The sequence below is a fragment of the Mobula hypostoma genome, chromosome 14 (genome assembly GCF_963921235.1).
Source record: "Mobula hypostoma chromosome 14, sMobHyp1.1, whole genome shotgun sequence".
NCBI lineage: Eukaryota > Metazoa > Chordata > Chondrichthyes > Myliobatiformes > Myliobatidae > Mobula > Mobula hypostoma.
The window spans coordinates 12142851-12159906 of NC_086110.1; the positions used below are offsets into that span (position 1 = coordinate 12142851).

The 17056-nt window shown below is 38.7% G+C and overlaps 1 protein-coding gene across 4 annotated transcripts in view; it reads right to left on the minus strand.

Moving 5' to 3' along the window:
- LOC134356440 (diacylglycerol O-acyltransferase 1-like) overlaps positions 1-17056 on the minus strand; it is a 119425-nt gene that overhangs the window by 43584 nt on the left and 58785 nt on the right. For 2 of the 4 annotated variants that reach the window (XM_063067389.1, XM_063067386.1), the window contains exons 7-11: positions 15386-15514; positions 15195-15290; positions 12849-12952; positions 4590-4631; positions 4450-4494 (exon numbers count right to left, since the gene is read on the minus strand). In XM_063067389.1, the coding sequence (XP_062923459.1) occupies positions 4450-4494; positions 4590-4631; positions 12849-12952; positions 15195-15290; positions 15386-15514 (416 nt within the window). The remainder of the gene's footprint in view (positions 1-4449; positions 4495-4589; positions 4632-12848; positions 12953-15194; positions 15291-15385; positions 15515-17056) is intronic. The other 2 variants (XM_063067388.1, XM_063067387.1) reach the window with 2 other exon arrangements.

The following is a 17056-nucleotide window of genomic DNA, read 5'->3' on the forward strand; positions in this document are numbered from 1 at the left end:
ATGGGGAAGGGTTCAGGAGTAAACCCTGAGGGAAAATTCCAGAGCTAGAGTCCCAAAGTAGTCCTGCATTGAGTTCAACGCTGACTGACAACTCCTGCGATGTTGCTGGTACCAAAAAGTCTCTGCTGTTTCTTTGGGTTCATCAGATACGTGGAGAGGTGGCGCTTGCTCTCCATATAGTACTGCCCAGGCTTGTGCATCTAGACAGCTAAGATGCAACATCCATGGGCAACACTGACTGACAGAGGCCCTCATGGTTGCAGCAATAATACATCCGTGGTTTTCAAACCTCAATGAATTGCAGGGGGGTTGCAGAACCACAATTGGTTCCACATGTTCAAGAAGTAAGATCAAAGGTGGTAAACTGCAAGCCAGTTAATTTAACATCTACTTTTGGCAAGATGCTAGTGCCAATAATCAGGGTAGAAATAGATAATTATTTAGGAAAACATAATATGATCAAACTATGGTTTCATGAAATGCAGATCATTTTTCAAGTTCTCTGAAGATGTAACAAGCAGATATGTAGAGGGGTACTTGTAAATGCGATATATGTAAAAGACCGGTGCACAAGTTAAGGGGTCATGTGTCAGAGGAAGTGTGTTAGAATGGATTGAAAATTGATTATCACATTGAAAACAGTTGGAATAAACTGGCCCTTTTCAGGTTGGATGGATATAACTAGTGAAGTATCTCAAAATCAGTTCTTGGCTCCCAAATAGTAACTATTTTCCTCATGACCTGGAGGGGGTGGGGGCCAAGTGTAAGGTATTCAGATTTGCTGATGATATGAAGGTAAGTGCAAGGAAAATTTGTGATGTGGATACTGTGACTCCGCAACTTTTAGGGCAGCATGGTAGTGCAGTGGTTAGTGCAATTGCTTTATAGCTGGAACAATCATTGATCTGAGTTTGATTCCTGCCAACGACTGTAAGTAAACAATAGGAATTCTGCAGATGTTGGAAATTCAAGCAACACACATCAAAGTTGCCGGTGAACGCAGCAGGCCAGGCAGCATCTCTAGGAAGAGGTACAGTCGACGTTTCAGGCCGAGACTCTTCGTCAGGACTAACTGAAGGAAGAGTTAGTAAGAGATTTGAAAGTGGGAGTGGGAGGGGGAGATCCAAAATGATAGGAGAAGACAGGATGGGGGAGGGATGGAGCCAAGAGCTGGACAGGTAATTGGCAAAGGGGATATGAGAGGATCATGGGACAGGAGGTCAGGGGAGAAAGACAAGGGGGGGGGAACCCAGAGGATGGGCAAGGGGTATAGTCAGAGGGATAGAGGGAGAAAAAGAAGAGTGAGAGAAAGAATGTGTGTATAAAAATAAATAACGGATGGGGTACGAGGGGGAGGTGGGGCATTAGCGGAAGTTAGAGAAGTCGATGTTCATGCCATCAGGTTGGAGGCTACTCAGACGGAATATAAGGTGTTGTTCCTCCAACCTGAGTGTGCCCTCATCTTTACAGTAGAGGAGGCCATGGATAGACATGTCAGAATGGGAATGGGATGTGGAATTAAAATGTGTGGCCACTGGGAGATCCTGCTTCCTCTGGCGGACAGAGCATAGGTGTTCAGCAATACGGTCTCCCAGTCTGCGTCAGGTCTCGCCAATATATAGAAGGCCACATCGGGAGCACCGGACACAGTATATCACCCCAGCCGACTCACAGGTGAAGTGTCGCCTCACCTGGAAGGACTGTCTGGGGCCCTGAATGGTGGTAAGGGAGGAAGTGTAAGGGCATGTGTAGCACTTGCTCCGCTTACAAGGATAAGTGCCAGGAGGGAGATCAGTGGGGAGGGATGGGGGGGATGAATGGACAAGGGACTCGCGTAGGGAGCGATCCCTGTGGAAAGCAGAGGTGGGGAGGGAAAGATGTGCTTAGTGGTGGGATCCCGTTGGAAGTGGCGGAAGTTACGGAGAATAATATATTGGACCCGCAGGCTGGTGGGGTGGTAGGTGAGGACCAGGGGAACCCTATTCCCAGTGGGGTGGCGGGAGGATGGAGTGAGAGCAGATGTATGTGAAATGGGGGAGATGCGTTTGAGAGCAGAGTTGATAGTGGAGGAAGGAAAGCCCCTTTCTTTAAAAAAGGAGGACGTCTCCCTCGTCCTGGAATGAAAAGCCTCATCCTGAGAGCAGATGCGGCGGAGACGGAGGAATTGTGAGAAGGGGATGGCATTTTTGCAAGAGACAGGGTGAGAAGAGGAATAGCCCAGATAGCTGTGTGAGTCAGTAGGCTTATAGTAGACATCAGTGGATAAGCTGTCTCCAGAGATAGAGACAGAAAGATCTAGAAAGGGGAGGGAGGTGTCGGAAATGGACCAGGTAAACTTGAGGGCAGGGTGAAAGTTGGAGGCAAAGTTAATAAAATCAACGAGCTCAGCATGCGTGCAGGAAGCAGCGCCAATGCAGTCATCGATGTAGCGAAGGAAAAGAGGGGGACAGATACCAGAATAGGCATGGAACATAGATTGTTCCACAAAGCCAACAAAAAGGCATGCATAGCTAGGACCCATACGGGTGCCCATAGCTACACCTTTAGTTTGGAGGATGTGGGAGGAGCCAAAGGAAAAATTATTAAGAGTAAGGACGAATTCCGCTAGACGGAGCAGAGTGGCGGTAGAGGGGAACTGATTAGGTCTGGAATCCAAAAAGAAGCAGAGAGCTTTGAGACCTTCCTTATGAATGACTGTAAGTAGTTTGTACATTCTCCCATGACTGAATGGGTTTCCTCCAAGTGCTCTGGCCTCCTCTCACATTACACAGACGTACAGTTAGGGTTAGCAAGTTGTAGGCATGCTATGTTGGTGCCAGAAGTGTGGCGACGCTTGCAGGCAGCCCCCAGCATAATAACTTGATGAAAAATGACACATTTCATTGTATTTTGATGCACACGTGACAAATAAAGCAAATTTTTAATCCTTTAACAGAATAGGCAATGACTGCATAGGTGGGCAAAAATGCCTGCAGACTGAGTTTAATGTGGGAAAGTGTAAATTGTTAAGAGAAATCAAAAAGCAGGTTATTATTTATATGTAAAGTTTGCAAGTGAATGAAGTACAAAGGGATCTAGGTTTTTCTATGCATCACTCACTGAAACTTAGCGGACAGGTGCAACATGCAGATAAGAGGACAAATACCATGTTTCCCTTTATTGCCTTTGCCTTTATCTGTCCTTGATAACTACAAGCTGCCCTATGTGTATTCTTCCATTCAGACAAGGTCCAAGTAGAAATTTAAAGTTTTGTTTCAGAAGCTAATTGCACATAAGGTCTTTTTTTCCTTTTAGAATGTACGTATTTTGTTACAGGAACAGAGGGATCATAGTCAAATGAACAGAACTACGCACACTATAAAATGTTTGGAGTTTTGTTGGCCTAAAATATGCCAGACTGAAAATGCTCTGGCTTCCTTCATATTTGCTCATTTTCATCCCTGGTATTGTGGAATATAGGACTGGCCCTGTTACTGCACAATGCCCTATTCAGCTATATATTGCCGCATTGTCTGTTATTTGTTGAAGAGTACTTCTAAGTAAACACTTTTGACCATAAGTCTATCAAAGCAGTGGTCAGTGCTAGAATGTGCCGCAGACAGTGTGGGATCAGGACATTATCGATTTAGTGGGTTTGTGTCCTGAGTAAACAGTCCATACCATCTGGCAGAATTTCACATACCACATAAGACCAATAAGCACCAAGCCCTCTCTTGGATGGAGTGAGAAGTTCCCTTCCAATTCAGAGCTTTCTTCTACAGATGACACATTACCCCCAGTGTTCATTGCCTTTGGGACAGCAGTGGTGGGAAAGAAATGGTCACCCACCTTTTTGCAGACTGTGGATTTGCTAAAAGGGTGTGCAGACAGATTGAAGGATTCACGTCTTAGTTCATCCGCAGCAGCAGTGTAACAGAGGACTCTGATGTACAGCTGTTTCTAGAGACACACTCTGTCACAGACATCAAGTGGTACTGGAAGGTCATCATCTGAGAGAAGGACACTATTTGCTTGTACAGAAATGCAACAGACTGGCTCAGTACAGACTGCATGACTACGTGCTTAGGATGCTTTGAATCTTAGTGCAGCCAATGCTAAGGCTCTGTAGGAATGACCACAGATTAGGCTCTTTCCCCTACTGCACATGGAGGGGCAGGGATGAATGGGGAAACCCTTCAACGAAACATTTGTCTGTGTTTTTCTTTTACTTCAAAAGTTTACACGATTGAGTGTAATGACCATGAATGTAAAAGGTCTTTGCATTGTTTCTACCTTAGTATATTTTTATTATGAATTAATTCTATTTTTAAAAACAGATGAAAGATTATAGAAACAGAAATACTACAAAGTAAAAGCTATGAGCATAATCATGTATCTTATTTACAGTAGAGACACTTTTGACTTGCATCTATTCAGAATAAAAGCACAATTAAGGATGGTATTACCCACCGCAATCATCAGCAGTTGGTCAATTATTTTAGTTAGCTTCATCTCCTAAAATTAGTTTAAATAACAAAGAGTTAATTAATTTTTAAAAGCTATTAACAAATTTATAAAAATAACAAACAAATTTTGAAAGGCTTACTCACAACAAAGGGCAGCATTGAATTTTGAGTCACTGGTAAAACCCACTAGGTGAAAAGACAGTGTACATTTTATGTGTTTGTTGTTAGACAGAATGAAAAACAGCATATTATTATGCTTAAAATTTAGCAATATAAACTGTATTGAAGTTTTAAACTGCTGGATGGGAAACATGACATAATTACCATCAAATACTAATTCGTATAAAGTATTACTTGATACATAATACATGTCACTGATTATGCAACCTTGCATTACCTCTAGAAATCAAAAGCTGCAAGGAAATTTTTTGGTCAACAATTTCATCAATTTGCTAATCTAATTACAAGTACAAATTATTAGATTGTTTCTACTATTACATGTTAAATCATGTCTAATAATTTTTAAATACATGGATTGTATTTCTACCAGCATCGGATAAATTTTCCAATAGCTAAAGATATAGAGCAGTGGCCAAGCACTCAACACACCTGAATGACACTCTTTCATTCAATACTTTAAGTATTAACATGTTTTTTTAAAAAATGGAAAAAAAAAATCAATGGTCATATGCACTAACACCATAATTTAACAAGTGCCTTAAGGTTAATTAAATACATATAGAGACAACATTCATATAACAATTTACTATTTTTGGTGTTAGAGTTAAAATTTCTCCATCGAATTTCTTCCACTTCTCTGCCCTAAAGTCCTGGTTCCACAGGTGCCAGCAATGTCCATTTTGTAAGTGTGTTAACAGTGCATATTCACAGACTATCAATAATACAGGAGATATTAAAGCTAAGCTTAATCAAAGCTTTTTCCAGCAGGGATAACTGGAATTTATCAAATAAAGTGTTCTTGGGTGGAAATGTTTATGAATATTGTTGTCTCCTCTTATAGACTACCTTCTATTGAGGCTCACAGCTGCTTAGAAAGAATGTCCCTTTGTGGCAGTATTTTGTATAATTATTCGGTGCATTAAAAATATTTACACTGTAAATTTTTGATGCACATTGTATAGCCATGGCTGATACAACACGGAACAAGCAAAGGTTTATTTCTAGGCTTGAAGTTTTTTCATAGATTCAAGTGATAAGGTCGTGAGACCATAAGGCATAGGTCAATCGACTCATTCAATCTTCTATGCCATTCCATCATGGTTATTTACTATCCCTTTCAACCCCTTTCCTCTGCCTTATCCCTGTAACCTTTGATGCTCTGACTAATCAAGAATCTATTAACCAACCGTGGGAATGAATTCCACAAATTCAACACCCTCATCTCTCTTCTAATGGACATCCTTCTATTCTGAGGCTGTACCTTCTGGTCCAAGTCTCACTCATCTCCATGTCCACTCTACCCAAGTCTTTCAATATTGAATAGGTTTCAGTGAAGTCCCCTCATTCTTTTACATTCCAGTGAGTACAGGCCCAGAATCAACAAACATTCCTCTACGTTAACCCTTTTATTCCAAGAATTATTCTCATGAACCCTCTGGACTCACCTCCAATGCCAGCACATCTTTTCTTAGATCAGAAAAGGTCTGGGGCTCAAAACTGGTCATAATACTCCAAATGCTGTCTGACCAATGCCTTATAAAGCCTATAATGCATTACATCCTTGCTCTTATATTCGAGCCCTCTCCAAATGAATGTTAATATTGCATTTGCCTTCCTTACCACCAACTCAACCTGAAAGTTAATGCTTAGGAAATCCTGTACAGGGACTCCCAAGGCCTTGATACCTCTGATTTTTAAGTTTTCTCCCTGTTTAGAAAATAGTCTACATCTTTATTCCTTCTGTCAAAGTGCATAACCACACATTTCCTTACACTATATTCCATCTGTCACTTTTTGCCCAATCTGTCTATGTTCTTCTACAGACTCCCTGATTCCTCAACACTGCCTGCTCCTCCTTTGTATCATCTGTAAACATGGCCACAAAGCCATCAATTTCATCATCCAACTTGTTACCATACAACATAAAAAGAAGTGGTTACCATACAACCAGAATTTTCTTTTATATTATGTTAATATAATATTGAAATTATGCTGAGATAATGTTGATATTTATGTTAATATAACTGTGAAATATGTTAATGAATATAATCCATAAATTTTCTAAATAATAAAAATATCACAATCTTTTAGAGCTTCAACATATTTATTCAGTGTTTCAAGTTACAACACTGTTACAAATTGTAACAATAAGCACAGAGCTGAAGTTGGTAGCTCATTGTTAATAAATCACCAGCTTGCTGAACACTGACACTGTTTACAAAAAAAATTTAAGTACCATGCAGTTTTCAGGCCAGGTAGAAAGAATACTTCTTCTTTGGGTGCATCAGTCCTGCACCTTCCAAATTAATCCCAGAAACTCCAGCCATTGCTGTTCTGCAATGCTGCTCTGCTTGTGTCCCCTTCCAATCAATTTTGGCCAGTTCCTCTCTCATGCCTCTTTAATTCCCTTACTCCACTTTAAGACTGATACTTTAGCTTCTCTCTCCCAAACTGCAGGATGAATTTGATTATATTTTGATCACTGGCTCCTACGGGTTCCTTTATCTTAAGCTCCCTAATCAAATCTGGTTCATACACAACACCCATTGACTTTCTTGTAGCAGAACCAACCACAAGTTACTCTAAAAAGTCATCTTGTTAGCATTCTACCAACTCCCTCTCTGGAGATCCAGTACTAAGCTGATTTTTGCAATCTGCATGTTGAAATCTGCCATCACTATTGTAGCATTGCCTTTACTACATGCTTTTTCTAACTCACATTGTAATTTATATCCCACATCCTGGTTACTGTTTCTGATTAAGTTGGTTAGCCATGCTAAGTAAGCATAGCATTAACCACTTCTTTCAAACAAATGCAGGACTACAGTTGAAGTCAAATTGAAAAACAAATTAACTGATTATGCTGTCAACTGAATGATAAAATTTAGAAACCACTTACAAACTATCCCTTTGAGGCCTACTCTTTCTGCTGACAAATAGACTACAGTGCCTAAATTCCTGACATTCAGATGACAAGAAATTAACAAGCCTATGAGTCTGAATCTCATCATAACAGGGGAATATAAATTGAAGTAAATTAAATAAATATGGAATTTAAACTAATACCCTTGACACTATTGAGCTGCTGTAAAATGGAATCACCTTCATTAATATCCTGGAATCAACAAGGAATATATTTTCATAAATAGCTATAGCAAAGTATTAAGCTATAAAAAAGTTTAAACTATTAAACTTACCATATTTCATCAGAAGTTCATAATTAACCTACCTGGAGATAACTCATTCTGCAATAGTACATGGCAAACATTTAAAAATGTGACACATCACACTAATAAGATTAACTTGAATGTTATATAGCTGCATTGGGCAAAGCTATTGAAGTAAGAGTCCACCAGCCAAATTCACTGAACAACAACCCCTCCCCAGATTGCACTAGAGTATTTATAAACAGAGCGAGTCAGGCAATATCTGTGGAAAGAGAAATGGTAATTATTTGGGACTGTGATTCTTTTCAGAACTGAAAGTGCAGCTTTTCTTAGTTTAATCCAGACATAACATTCTTAGGTGGGTCGGGGGGGGGGGGGGTGAAACAGAAAACGGTTAAAAGCATTTGCTTGAACATCCTGTGAATCATTTTCTTGACGTACAGTACATATTTTGAATAATCCCATCATTATAAATCCAAGAGACGATACATCATTTTTCTTAAGAATAAAGATTTTGAAGTGAAAAAAACTATGTGGGGGTCATTGCTAGTTGAGTAGCTTAGTTTCACATTTCTGCACACAAATACAACGTATCATCAGATAGTGGACTTGGGATATATTTGTGCACACACACCTTGTCAGTTGTAGAAATGAACATAGTCTAGTTGTGATTATTATGTACTCAATATTACAGTTTTCAGGTTTGTAATATTTACCACTGAAGTTTTCTGATAGATGATAGTGTTTATTCTTTTCACTTAAGTCTTCAGTACCTTTAATTTTCCCTCCAGGCTACACTTTCAAATTCAATTTATATGCAAGCAAATGCAAAACAGAATACTTACCCTCCTTACGTTAGCAAGTAAGTGCAGGCATATGCTATAAAATGGTTATTACTGTCAGTTGTAATACCTTCCTTACTAACTAGTTTTATATTGAAATTTGTCATAAGATTTAAACATTAGTCTAATGATTGTCTATATATACATGTACCTTTATAGAAAGAACTCCTTAAGCACTGTTTTCATATGAAATAACTAATTATCAAACATAGAATAATAATCATGAACTACTTGATAGATTTTTGCCTTGGTATTTTGATGCAGAAACTGAAATTCATATGACAGCTTCTGCAATGCCAGTTTAGCTCCCAGGTTGCAGAATGATCATATACATCAATTTAAGAACCTATCTGTAAGAACACCTGTCAGACACCTTCATAGCATATACAGTATTTGTAACTTCAATCCTACCTGCTGAATCAGTCCAACAAAAAGATGAATCAAAAAGAACTGTAATACAGGAGAGAGTTTGTTTATCAAATTACTATAATATCTTCTGATGAAAAAAAGATACCAGTAATATTGTACCCATTCACCTCACTAATCTTACTGCTTTTCAGAAGCACACTACTATTAATACAAACTACCTCTTCTCAAAAAGAATAAAGCAATCATTTTGAGTTCAGTGAAGTAACACTTATAAAGCTATTGTAAAACTATTAGAATGTAAAGCATCAGCAATTAGAATAACCTGCAGTATTTTCAAGGTACCTGAACCTTCTCTGGCACTTGGAAGGAGGATTTAAAAAACAGGCCTTGATATTAAGACACAGAAGGAAAAGTAAGGCAGGCAATCATTACTTCGAAGGGACAGGTTTCAAGAAGTATTTTCAAGCAGGAAAGAAGTAGGAGCAAAGCAAAAGCTCAGCGTTTTAATAGCTTGTGGCTGATCTTACTGTGAGTTCACTCATAATATAAACAGCTGATGCTCTGTGTATCATATACGTTCAGTAGTTAACTGGGTTAGTAGAATATTACGAGGCACCAGCAGTTTTGAAATGGTGGTACATCCATTTGAAAAGAATCGATACAAGGAAAATGCTGCATGAAAATCCTCATCCTCAGTAGTGGAGAATCAAGAATTTGAATTCAGAAGGCAAATATTAAAATGGATGTAATCATCTTCAGCTAGTTGAGTCAACTGTTTGATCTAAATCAATTTCTCTTGAAGACAGTCCTGCCAATTTGATTCCCCTCATTTGGAATTGGGAAATGCCCAACTGCAACAGATACAATTAAGGTTTTAGATATTGATAACATTCCTGTAAGAATACTTAATATTTGTGCTACAGAACTATCAGTGCCTCTAGCCAAACTGTTCCAGTACAGGCTCTTAGTTATTATAACACAGGCTATTCAGCCCATCAGATCCATGCCAGCACCCAACAGAGGAAATCCCATCAGTTCCATTTACCCACTCCTCAATACTCTGCTCCAGTATCTTATTCCCTCTTACCCACCCATCACCTCTTTGATTCTTTTTGCTATCTGCTAATGCTACAGAGTATAGTGGCCAATAACCTATTTTGGAATGTGGGAGGAAATAGGAGAACCCAGAGAAGACCCACAGGGCCAAGGAAAGCTTGTGAAAATTCCACTTATAACACCTGATCACATCCATTTCCCTGGAATTAACTGAAAGTCAAAGTCTAAGTAAATTTTTAGAAGTATGTATATGTCACTATATAATACCTTGAGATTAATTTTCATACAGGCACTTACAGGAAAATAAAGGAATACAATAGAATTTATGAAAAACTATACCTAAACAATGTCAAACAACCGATGTGCAAAAATTAGTGCACATGGCTACAAAACTTGGGGGGGGGAGGTGGTGGTGGAGGAGGAAGCAACCTGACAATGTGGATTTGCTGTCCACAAAACACAGAATTAACTAAATTATCAAAACATTAACAGAAGAGCAAATCCAAATAAGTGAAAGTGAGCACTTAAAGTAGTGGGATCATTTCTATTACCACTTCCTTTCCAGTGCAAATCTCACTGATCCTGACAGTGATTTCCATGGTGCAAATATGCAATGAATGTTGGAAGATCTTGTGCTTAGCTTTGTATAAACATGTTAAACAAATGAACAATGCAAGTAAGTGTTTTGAATCACAAACAGTTCCATTACTTCCAAGGTAGATTTTGAGGTGTACATCAGACTCTTCCATAGATGGGGCAGGTGGGATCTTTCTGAGGCAGCACACTCCTTCACTGTTCATTCAAGACTTCTGCATGATTCCCATACATAAACCCAACGTACTCAACATCAGCCCAGATGCTCTTTCTTCACTTTGAAAGGCCATGACTCAAGATTCCACCAAGTCAGAGGGGATATTCCAATCAATGAGGTTTTGAGCACATTCTTGGATCCCGTCCCACTGGTGTTCTCTCCGGTGACAATTCAAGGGGTGTTGGGCATGTGAACAACATGATCTGTCCAATACAGTCACTGAGTATATCTGGAGCTTCAGTGCTGGGAATGTCTGACAGTGAAAGGACTGTGATGTTGATTTGCTTAATTTTCCAATTGTTTTGAAGGATGACATGAGTGTTAACAGTGCCTTAAGGTGACTGCTCAAGTCATATCAAGTGATAGTTCAACAATCAGAAGCAAAAAGCAAGGCCCAATATTCCAAGAGTTTTGTGCCGGGTCTAAGGCTTCATAGCTATAGGTTGACAGTGTCTCATTAGTTCTGAAGACACCCTCTACTCTTGTGGAAAGTTTATCATGGATGCAACATTGTGACAAGAAAGATTGAGAAAAGTGTTGGAGAAATGAAAGGCCTAGAAAAGGGCAGACAGGAGCCTCATTTCTAACAAAATACCAATGTCATTTTCACCTGAGACAGCCAAAGAAAGATTCAGTGCTGGATGAACTGAGTAATACTAAATAACTCCCTAATTCTCTAGTCCAGAGAGTTGTGAAGGCTAAACCATTTGATGTAATTAAAGAGGAAGTAGTTAATTTTTTTGAAAGATCGCAGAATTCAAGGATATTAAAAATTGCTAGAGGAAAGGAACTGAGATGTAGGCAGATCAACTGTGATCATATTGAATGGTTAGATAACCATGAGAGACCATGTGGCCTACTCCCATGATTTCCTTGTGTTCTGGTACAAGCTGGAATCATTTAAGGTACATTTTAAATCGAGTCACCCCAAATCAACTGAATCTATCAAGAAAAGTAAATTTTAATATAGAGACACAAGGGACTGAAAATACATGAATGTATAGCAACAAACAAAATGCTGATCCTAATGAAGGGTCTCAGTCTGAATCGGCTGAATTTGAATTGTTCATTTCCCTCCATAGATTTTGTCTGAGGTGCTACATTCCTCCAGATGAAGGATCTGAACCCAAAACGTGCACAGCCCATTTTCTTCAGCAGATGTTGCCTGATGCACTGAGTTCCTGCAGTATCATGTTTATTGATACCTATGTATTTTTTATGATTGAATATCACTGCATTTTTACCAGAATTTACATCAAATCCTCCAGGAAATGGGTATTTTATTACCAAGGTGATTATTATTTTATTCAGGATATCTTTTTGTCAACTACTTTTTTTCTTTTAACGCTTTTCAAGGATCATAGAATTAGAGTTGTAGAATTGTTACACTGCAGATGGGCTAGTTAGCCCTCAATACTCAAGGTTATCTACACAACTGACAGTCCCATCACTTCCTTCTTTCAACTAAAACTGCTACTGTATCTCAATTTACTTATTACATGAAAACAAAGTTATAACACAAGACAAGCAAACAGTTCACCTGTCACCTCCTTATGCTAAATATTCAAGCGAATGATCTTTGTAACATACCCAATATTTCACACATTAACCAGTGGAAATAACACTGAAATATTTAAATGAGATGAGCTCACATAAATGTACAAAACTAGCTTATTTCTGTTCAGGTGAATAAAAGATGTTGGTCACTGGGCAAAATCTCGGGTATTGTTCTCAATATACTTCCATTTGTGTGGCATGCAATAAAATTCAATTGCAAAGTCAGGTGTATCTTTATAGCTGGGAAGGTAAAGTTAAAGAAAGATTCATCAGGTTGTTCTTGGTTATACTGAATAGCAGCTGGTTACAGTACGTCAGATACATAAACTTGAATGTTAGTCCTTCACTACCCACTTAGCAAGAAGTCTTGAAATGAAATATCTATATTTGTTGTTGCACAGCAGCACATTCAGATTCTCACCATTTCAAGTAGACGTCTCAGAAGGAATCGTATTCGTACTTTTGCAGATCTTGGGAAATTCATCTGGTAACAGAGTGTTGGTGCAAATAAAAAATAGTAGAGATCTAAAAAGAAGATTCACAAAAAATAACATTTCATTAACTAGTGATAACAATTGAAGATATATTACAACTAACTACAGTTTTTCTTCATTATGTCTTTTGAGCACTACAGTACTATATGACAAATTGAGAAATGTACATTTAATAAAATCAATTTACATTGTGATAAATATACCAACTTGGCAGCAAAAAAATTCTTTGTTTACAGTATCAATGAAAGTAATAACTCAAATACTAACATAACAAAAGGCAATAAATATTTTATGCAAATTAAAAGAGCGAAAAGAATAAGTGCCAGGCCTGTTAGAAGAACATCAAGTATTCTAAAATTGCCTTTTATGTGATGAGTTTTGATCTCATTTTTTTTTTAGATTATGAGGACACACAGTCCTCTTTTATTGTCATTTAGTAATGCATGCATTAAGAAATGATACAATATTCCTCCGGTGTGATATCACAGAAACACAGGACAGACCAGGACTGAAAAACTAACAAAACCACATAATTATAACATATAGTTACAACAGTGCAACAATACCAAAACTTGATGAAGAACAGGCCATGGCATAGTAAAAAAGTTCAAAGTTTCTCGAAAGTCCCACATCTCACGCGGACGGGAGAAGGAAGAAGACTCTCCCTGCCATGCCCGATCACAGTCTGACTCTGAGTCGTCCATAAACTTCGAGCACTGATCAGCCCTCCGACACCGAGTACCAAGCACCATCTCTATCCGAACGCTTCGACCTCAGCCTCGGTCACCAGCAGCAGACAAAGCCAGGGATTTTGGGGCCTACCCTTCGGAGATTCTCGATCGCACAGTAACAACAGCAGTGAACCAGGCACTCCAGAAATTTCTCCAGATGTTCCTCTGCTTCTCACATCTGTCCTCATCAAATCAGAATTGTCCATGGCCCTTATTTAACAGACACGATATCATTTCACCGGACAGCTGCGCGCGCTGCGTTGCTATCTTCTCCTCCCGTCTTATGATACAATGATACAATTTACTACAATGATGATGAGGAGAATGGAGTTAAAATTTAAGGCAGAAAGGTCAAGTTGGCATCAGTCTTGTATGAGATGACGACAATTATAGTAATTTTGTTCTCTCAGACATACTCGGGAAAATACTTCTTTTTAAGAGACATCTCAATGTACCCTCTTTCTCTTGGTATGAGCTTTTCTTGTCTCTATTCTGGTAGCACTATGCTGATAACTTACTTGAAACATTATTACTTCAAATATATTCTACTTAGAGTGTGCAGCTCTTTGAGGATCAAACTACTGGTTGAAGTTAGCTCCAATCTCAGCAGCGGGTCCTGTAAAACCCTTCACAAAGATTGTCCAGCTCCATAAAAAACAAACATTGGCACGTAGTAAATAAAAGCCCTAAATAGTACGTGGCACTGGAATTTTCCTCATGTGCTTGACAGCTGTCAAACACATAAGGAAACTCTAGAACCATGTGTCATATCTGGCAAAACACTGCCAATTGAAAATAGCATTTGATGGTCCAGGAAGAGGAGCAAGTTGTCATATAGTGTGAGGTTCTGAAGCAGCAGAAGTCTCGGTAACAGGAGTAACTCGGGCTGCACCAATTCAACATCCACAGCCCTGTCTCCTAAATGAGCAGAGGCAACAGACATGGTTTTCACAGCAGCCTACAAAATCACAATATAAACCAAGAGATTTTCTCCAGCACTGGGGCTCTAGCTACTCTCAGTCAGACTAGGAAACCACATTGTTCGCAAGGCTATGACCAGACTTCAAAAGTAGACAGTTATCTGACTCTGGAGATTTCCATGAAGACTGAGGAAAAGTTTGAAGGATGTGTCCGAGGTTTCCATGAGGAATGCAATATGTCCACTTTCTCCCTCTAAATATACCTAATTTTCACAAGAATAGAGGTAAAAATAATTCCACTTAATTCAAAACTACATTCTATGTGTAGTTTCCACTACACACAGAATGCCAAACATATCAGAAGAATGCTTAATAAAAATAAGTAAGGGTTAGGTTTCAAGATAAAAAGTTATTTCTATCACCTTTTTCTTGACCTTATCATTTTTCATTGGGAAGCAGCTTTTAAGCTAAAATTCCAACTTACTGCTGAAAACAAAATCTAAATCAATATAGATTTAAAAAATGGGAATTGGTAAATAAATTAAACCACTCCTCCTCTTTTCTGTAACAATAGTTACATTATATTGCAGTCTTCACAAAAGGAAAAAATAAAAACTTATACCTCTTACTGTCAGGTTGTCTGGATAATTAATTATTTCATCTATATTGTTCCGATTACCGCTGGTTTCAACATTTCCAAATACACATGACATAATGCCTGTAAAGATGCATTAAGTCAGTATCACAAAATGACAAACAAATATGAAACAACAATTATATGAAACTATTTGCAAATATTTAATATAGATATACCTGGTTGTTTCATGGCTGTCCTTAGACCTAGAGGTCCCCATTCTTCACGAAGCCACCTATTCACCTCGTGATAAGAGTACAACTTCATGAAGATAATGCTGTGCACTGTTAATACCATTCCTGATCCAACTGCATCAATAAATAACCCAAAAGGGAGAAGAAAAAAGCAATGATAAAGTGAGTAATTTTTGAATTAGTTATTTCAGTATTCTGTGCCTGTGATTTGACATTTTAGTTTCTACTGCTCACTTCCACATCATTACATTATTTTCATTAATTCAAATAAGATAGGACCAATATTTATGTATTTTTATCTAAGACCAAATGAAACATTAGTAGACACAGAAATAGAGAAAACCACATGAATGAAGCAATTCTTGATGAAGGGTTCCGGCCCAAAACGTTGACTGTTTACTCTGTTCCACAGATGCTGCGTGGCCTGTTGAGTTCCTCCAGTATTTCGTGTGTCTTACCTTGATTTCCCACATCTGCACATTTTATCTTATTAATGAATGGGGCAACTGCTGGAAGCACCATTTGTGGCTGGTGTAAAGCTGAGGACCAGTATAAAGTGCATCCAGCTTCTCAGCTAAATAGCTTATGGAATGCTCTATAAAATCCCTGGAGTCAATGATGAGTAAAGAGGCAGGATGAGACCATAAGGCATAGGAGCAGAATTAGGCCATTCATCCCATTGAGTCTGCTTTGCCATTGTGGTGGCGTGACTCTGTTGGTAAGAGATGGAATTGCATCTTTAGAAAGAAGTGAGAGGTCAGAGTATGTTGAATCTTTGTGGGTGGAGTTAAGAAACTGCAAGGCTAAAAAAACCATTATGGGAATCATATATAGGCCTCCAAATAGTAGCCAAGATGTGGGATTGAGATTGCAAAGGGAGCTGGAAAGGGCATGTTAGAAGAGTAATGTCACAATATGCAAGGGGATTGGGAAAATAAGTTGGTGCCAAATTGGAAGAGAGGGAATTTGTTGAATGCCTACCAGATGGCTTTTTAGAGCAGCTTGTGCTTGAGTCTACTGGGGAAAGGTTATCTTAGATTGGGTGTTGTGTAATAACCCAGTTCTTATTAGTCAGCTTAACGTAAAGGAACCCTTAGGAAGCAATGATCATAATACGATTGAATTCATTGTGCAATTTGAGAGGAAGATAAAGGGGATAAAGGGAATTACAGAGACATGAGAGAGGAGCTTCCCCAGGTGGATTAGAGGGGATACCAACAGGGATGACAGCAGAACAAAGGTGACTGGAGTTTCTGAGAATAGTTCACAAGGCGCAGGATAGATACGTCCCATAGAAGAACAAGTTCTCAAATGGCAGGGCTAGGCAACAATGGCTGACAAGGGAAGTTAAGGACTGCACAAAAGCCAAGGAAAGGGCACAGAAGGTAGCAAAAGTGAGAGGGAAGTTGGATGATGGGAAGCTTTTAAAATCCAACAAAAGGCAACTAAAAAAGCTATGAGAAGAGAAAAGATTAAATATGCGGGCAAGCTAACCGATAATATAAAGCAGGATACTGTATGTTTTTTCAGTTATAAAGAGTAAAAGGGAGGTGAGAGTTGATATTGGATCACTGGAAAATGATGCTGGGGCAGTAGTAATGGGGGCAAAGAAATGCAGATGAACTTAGTAAATACTTTGCTTATGGAAGACACTAG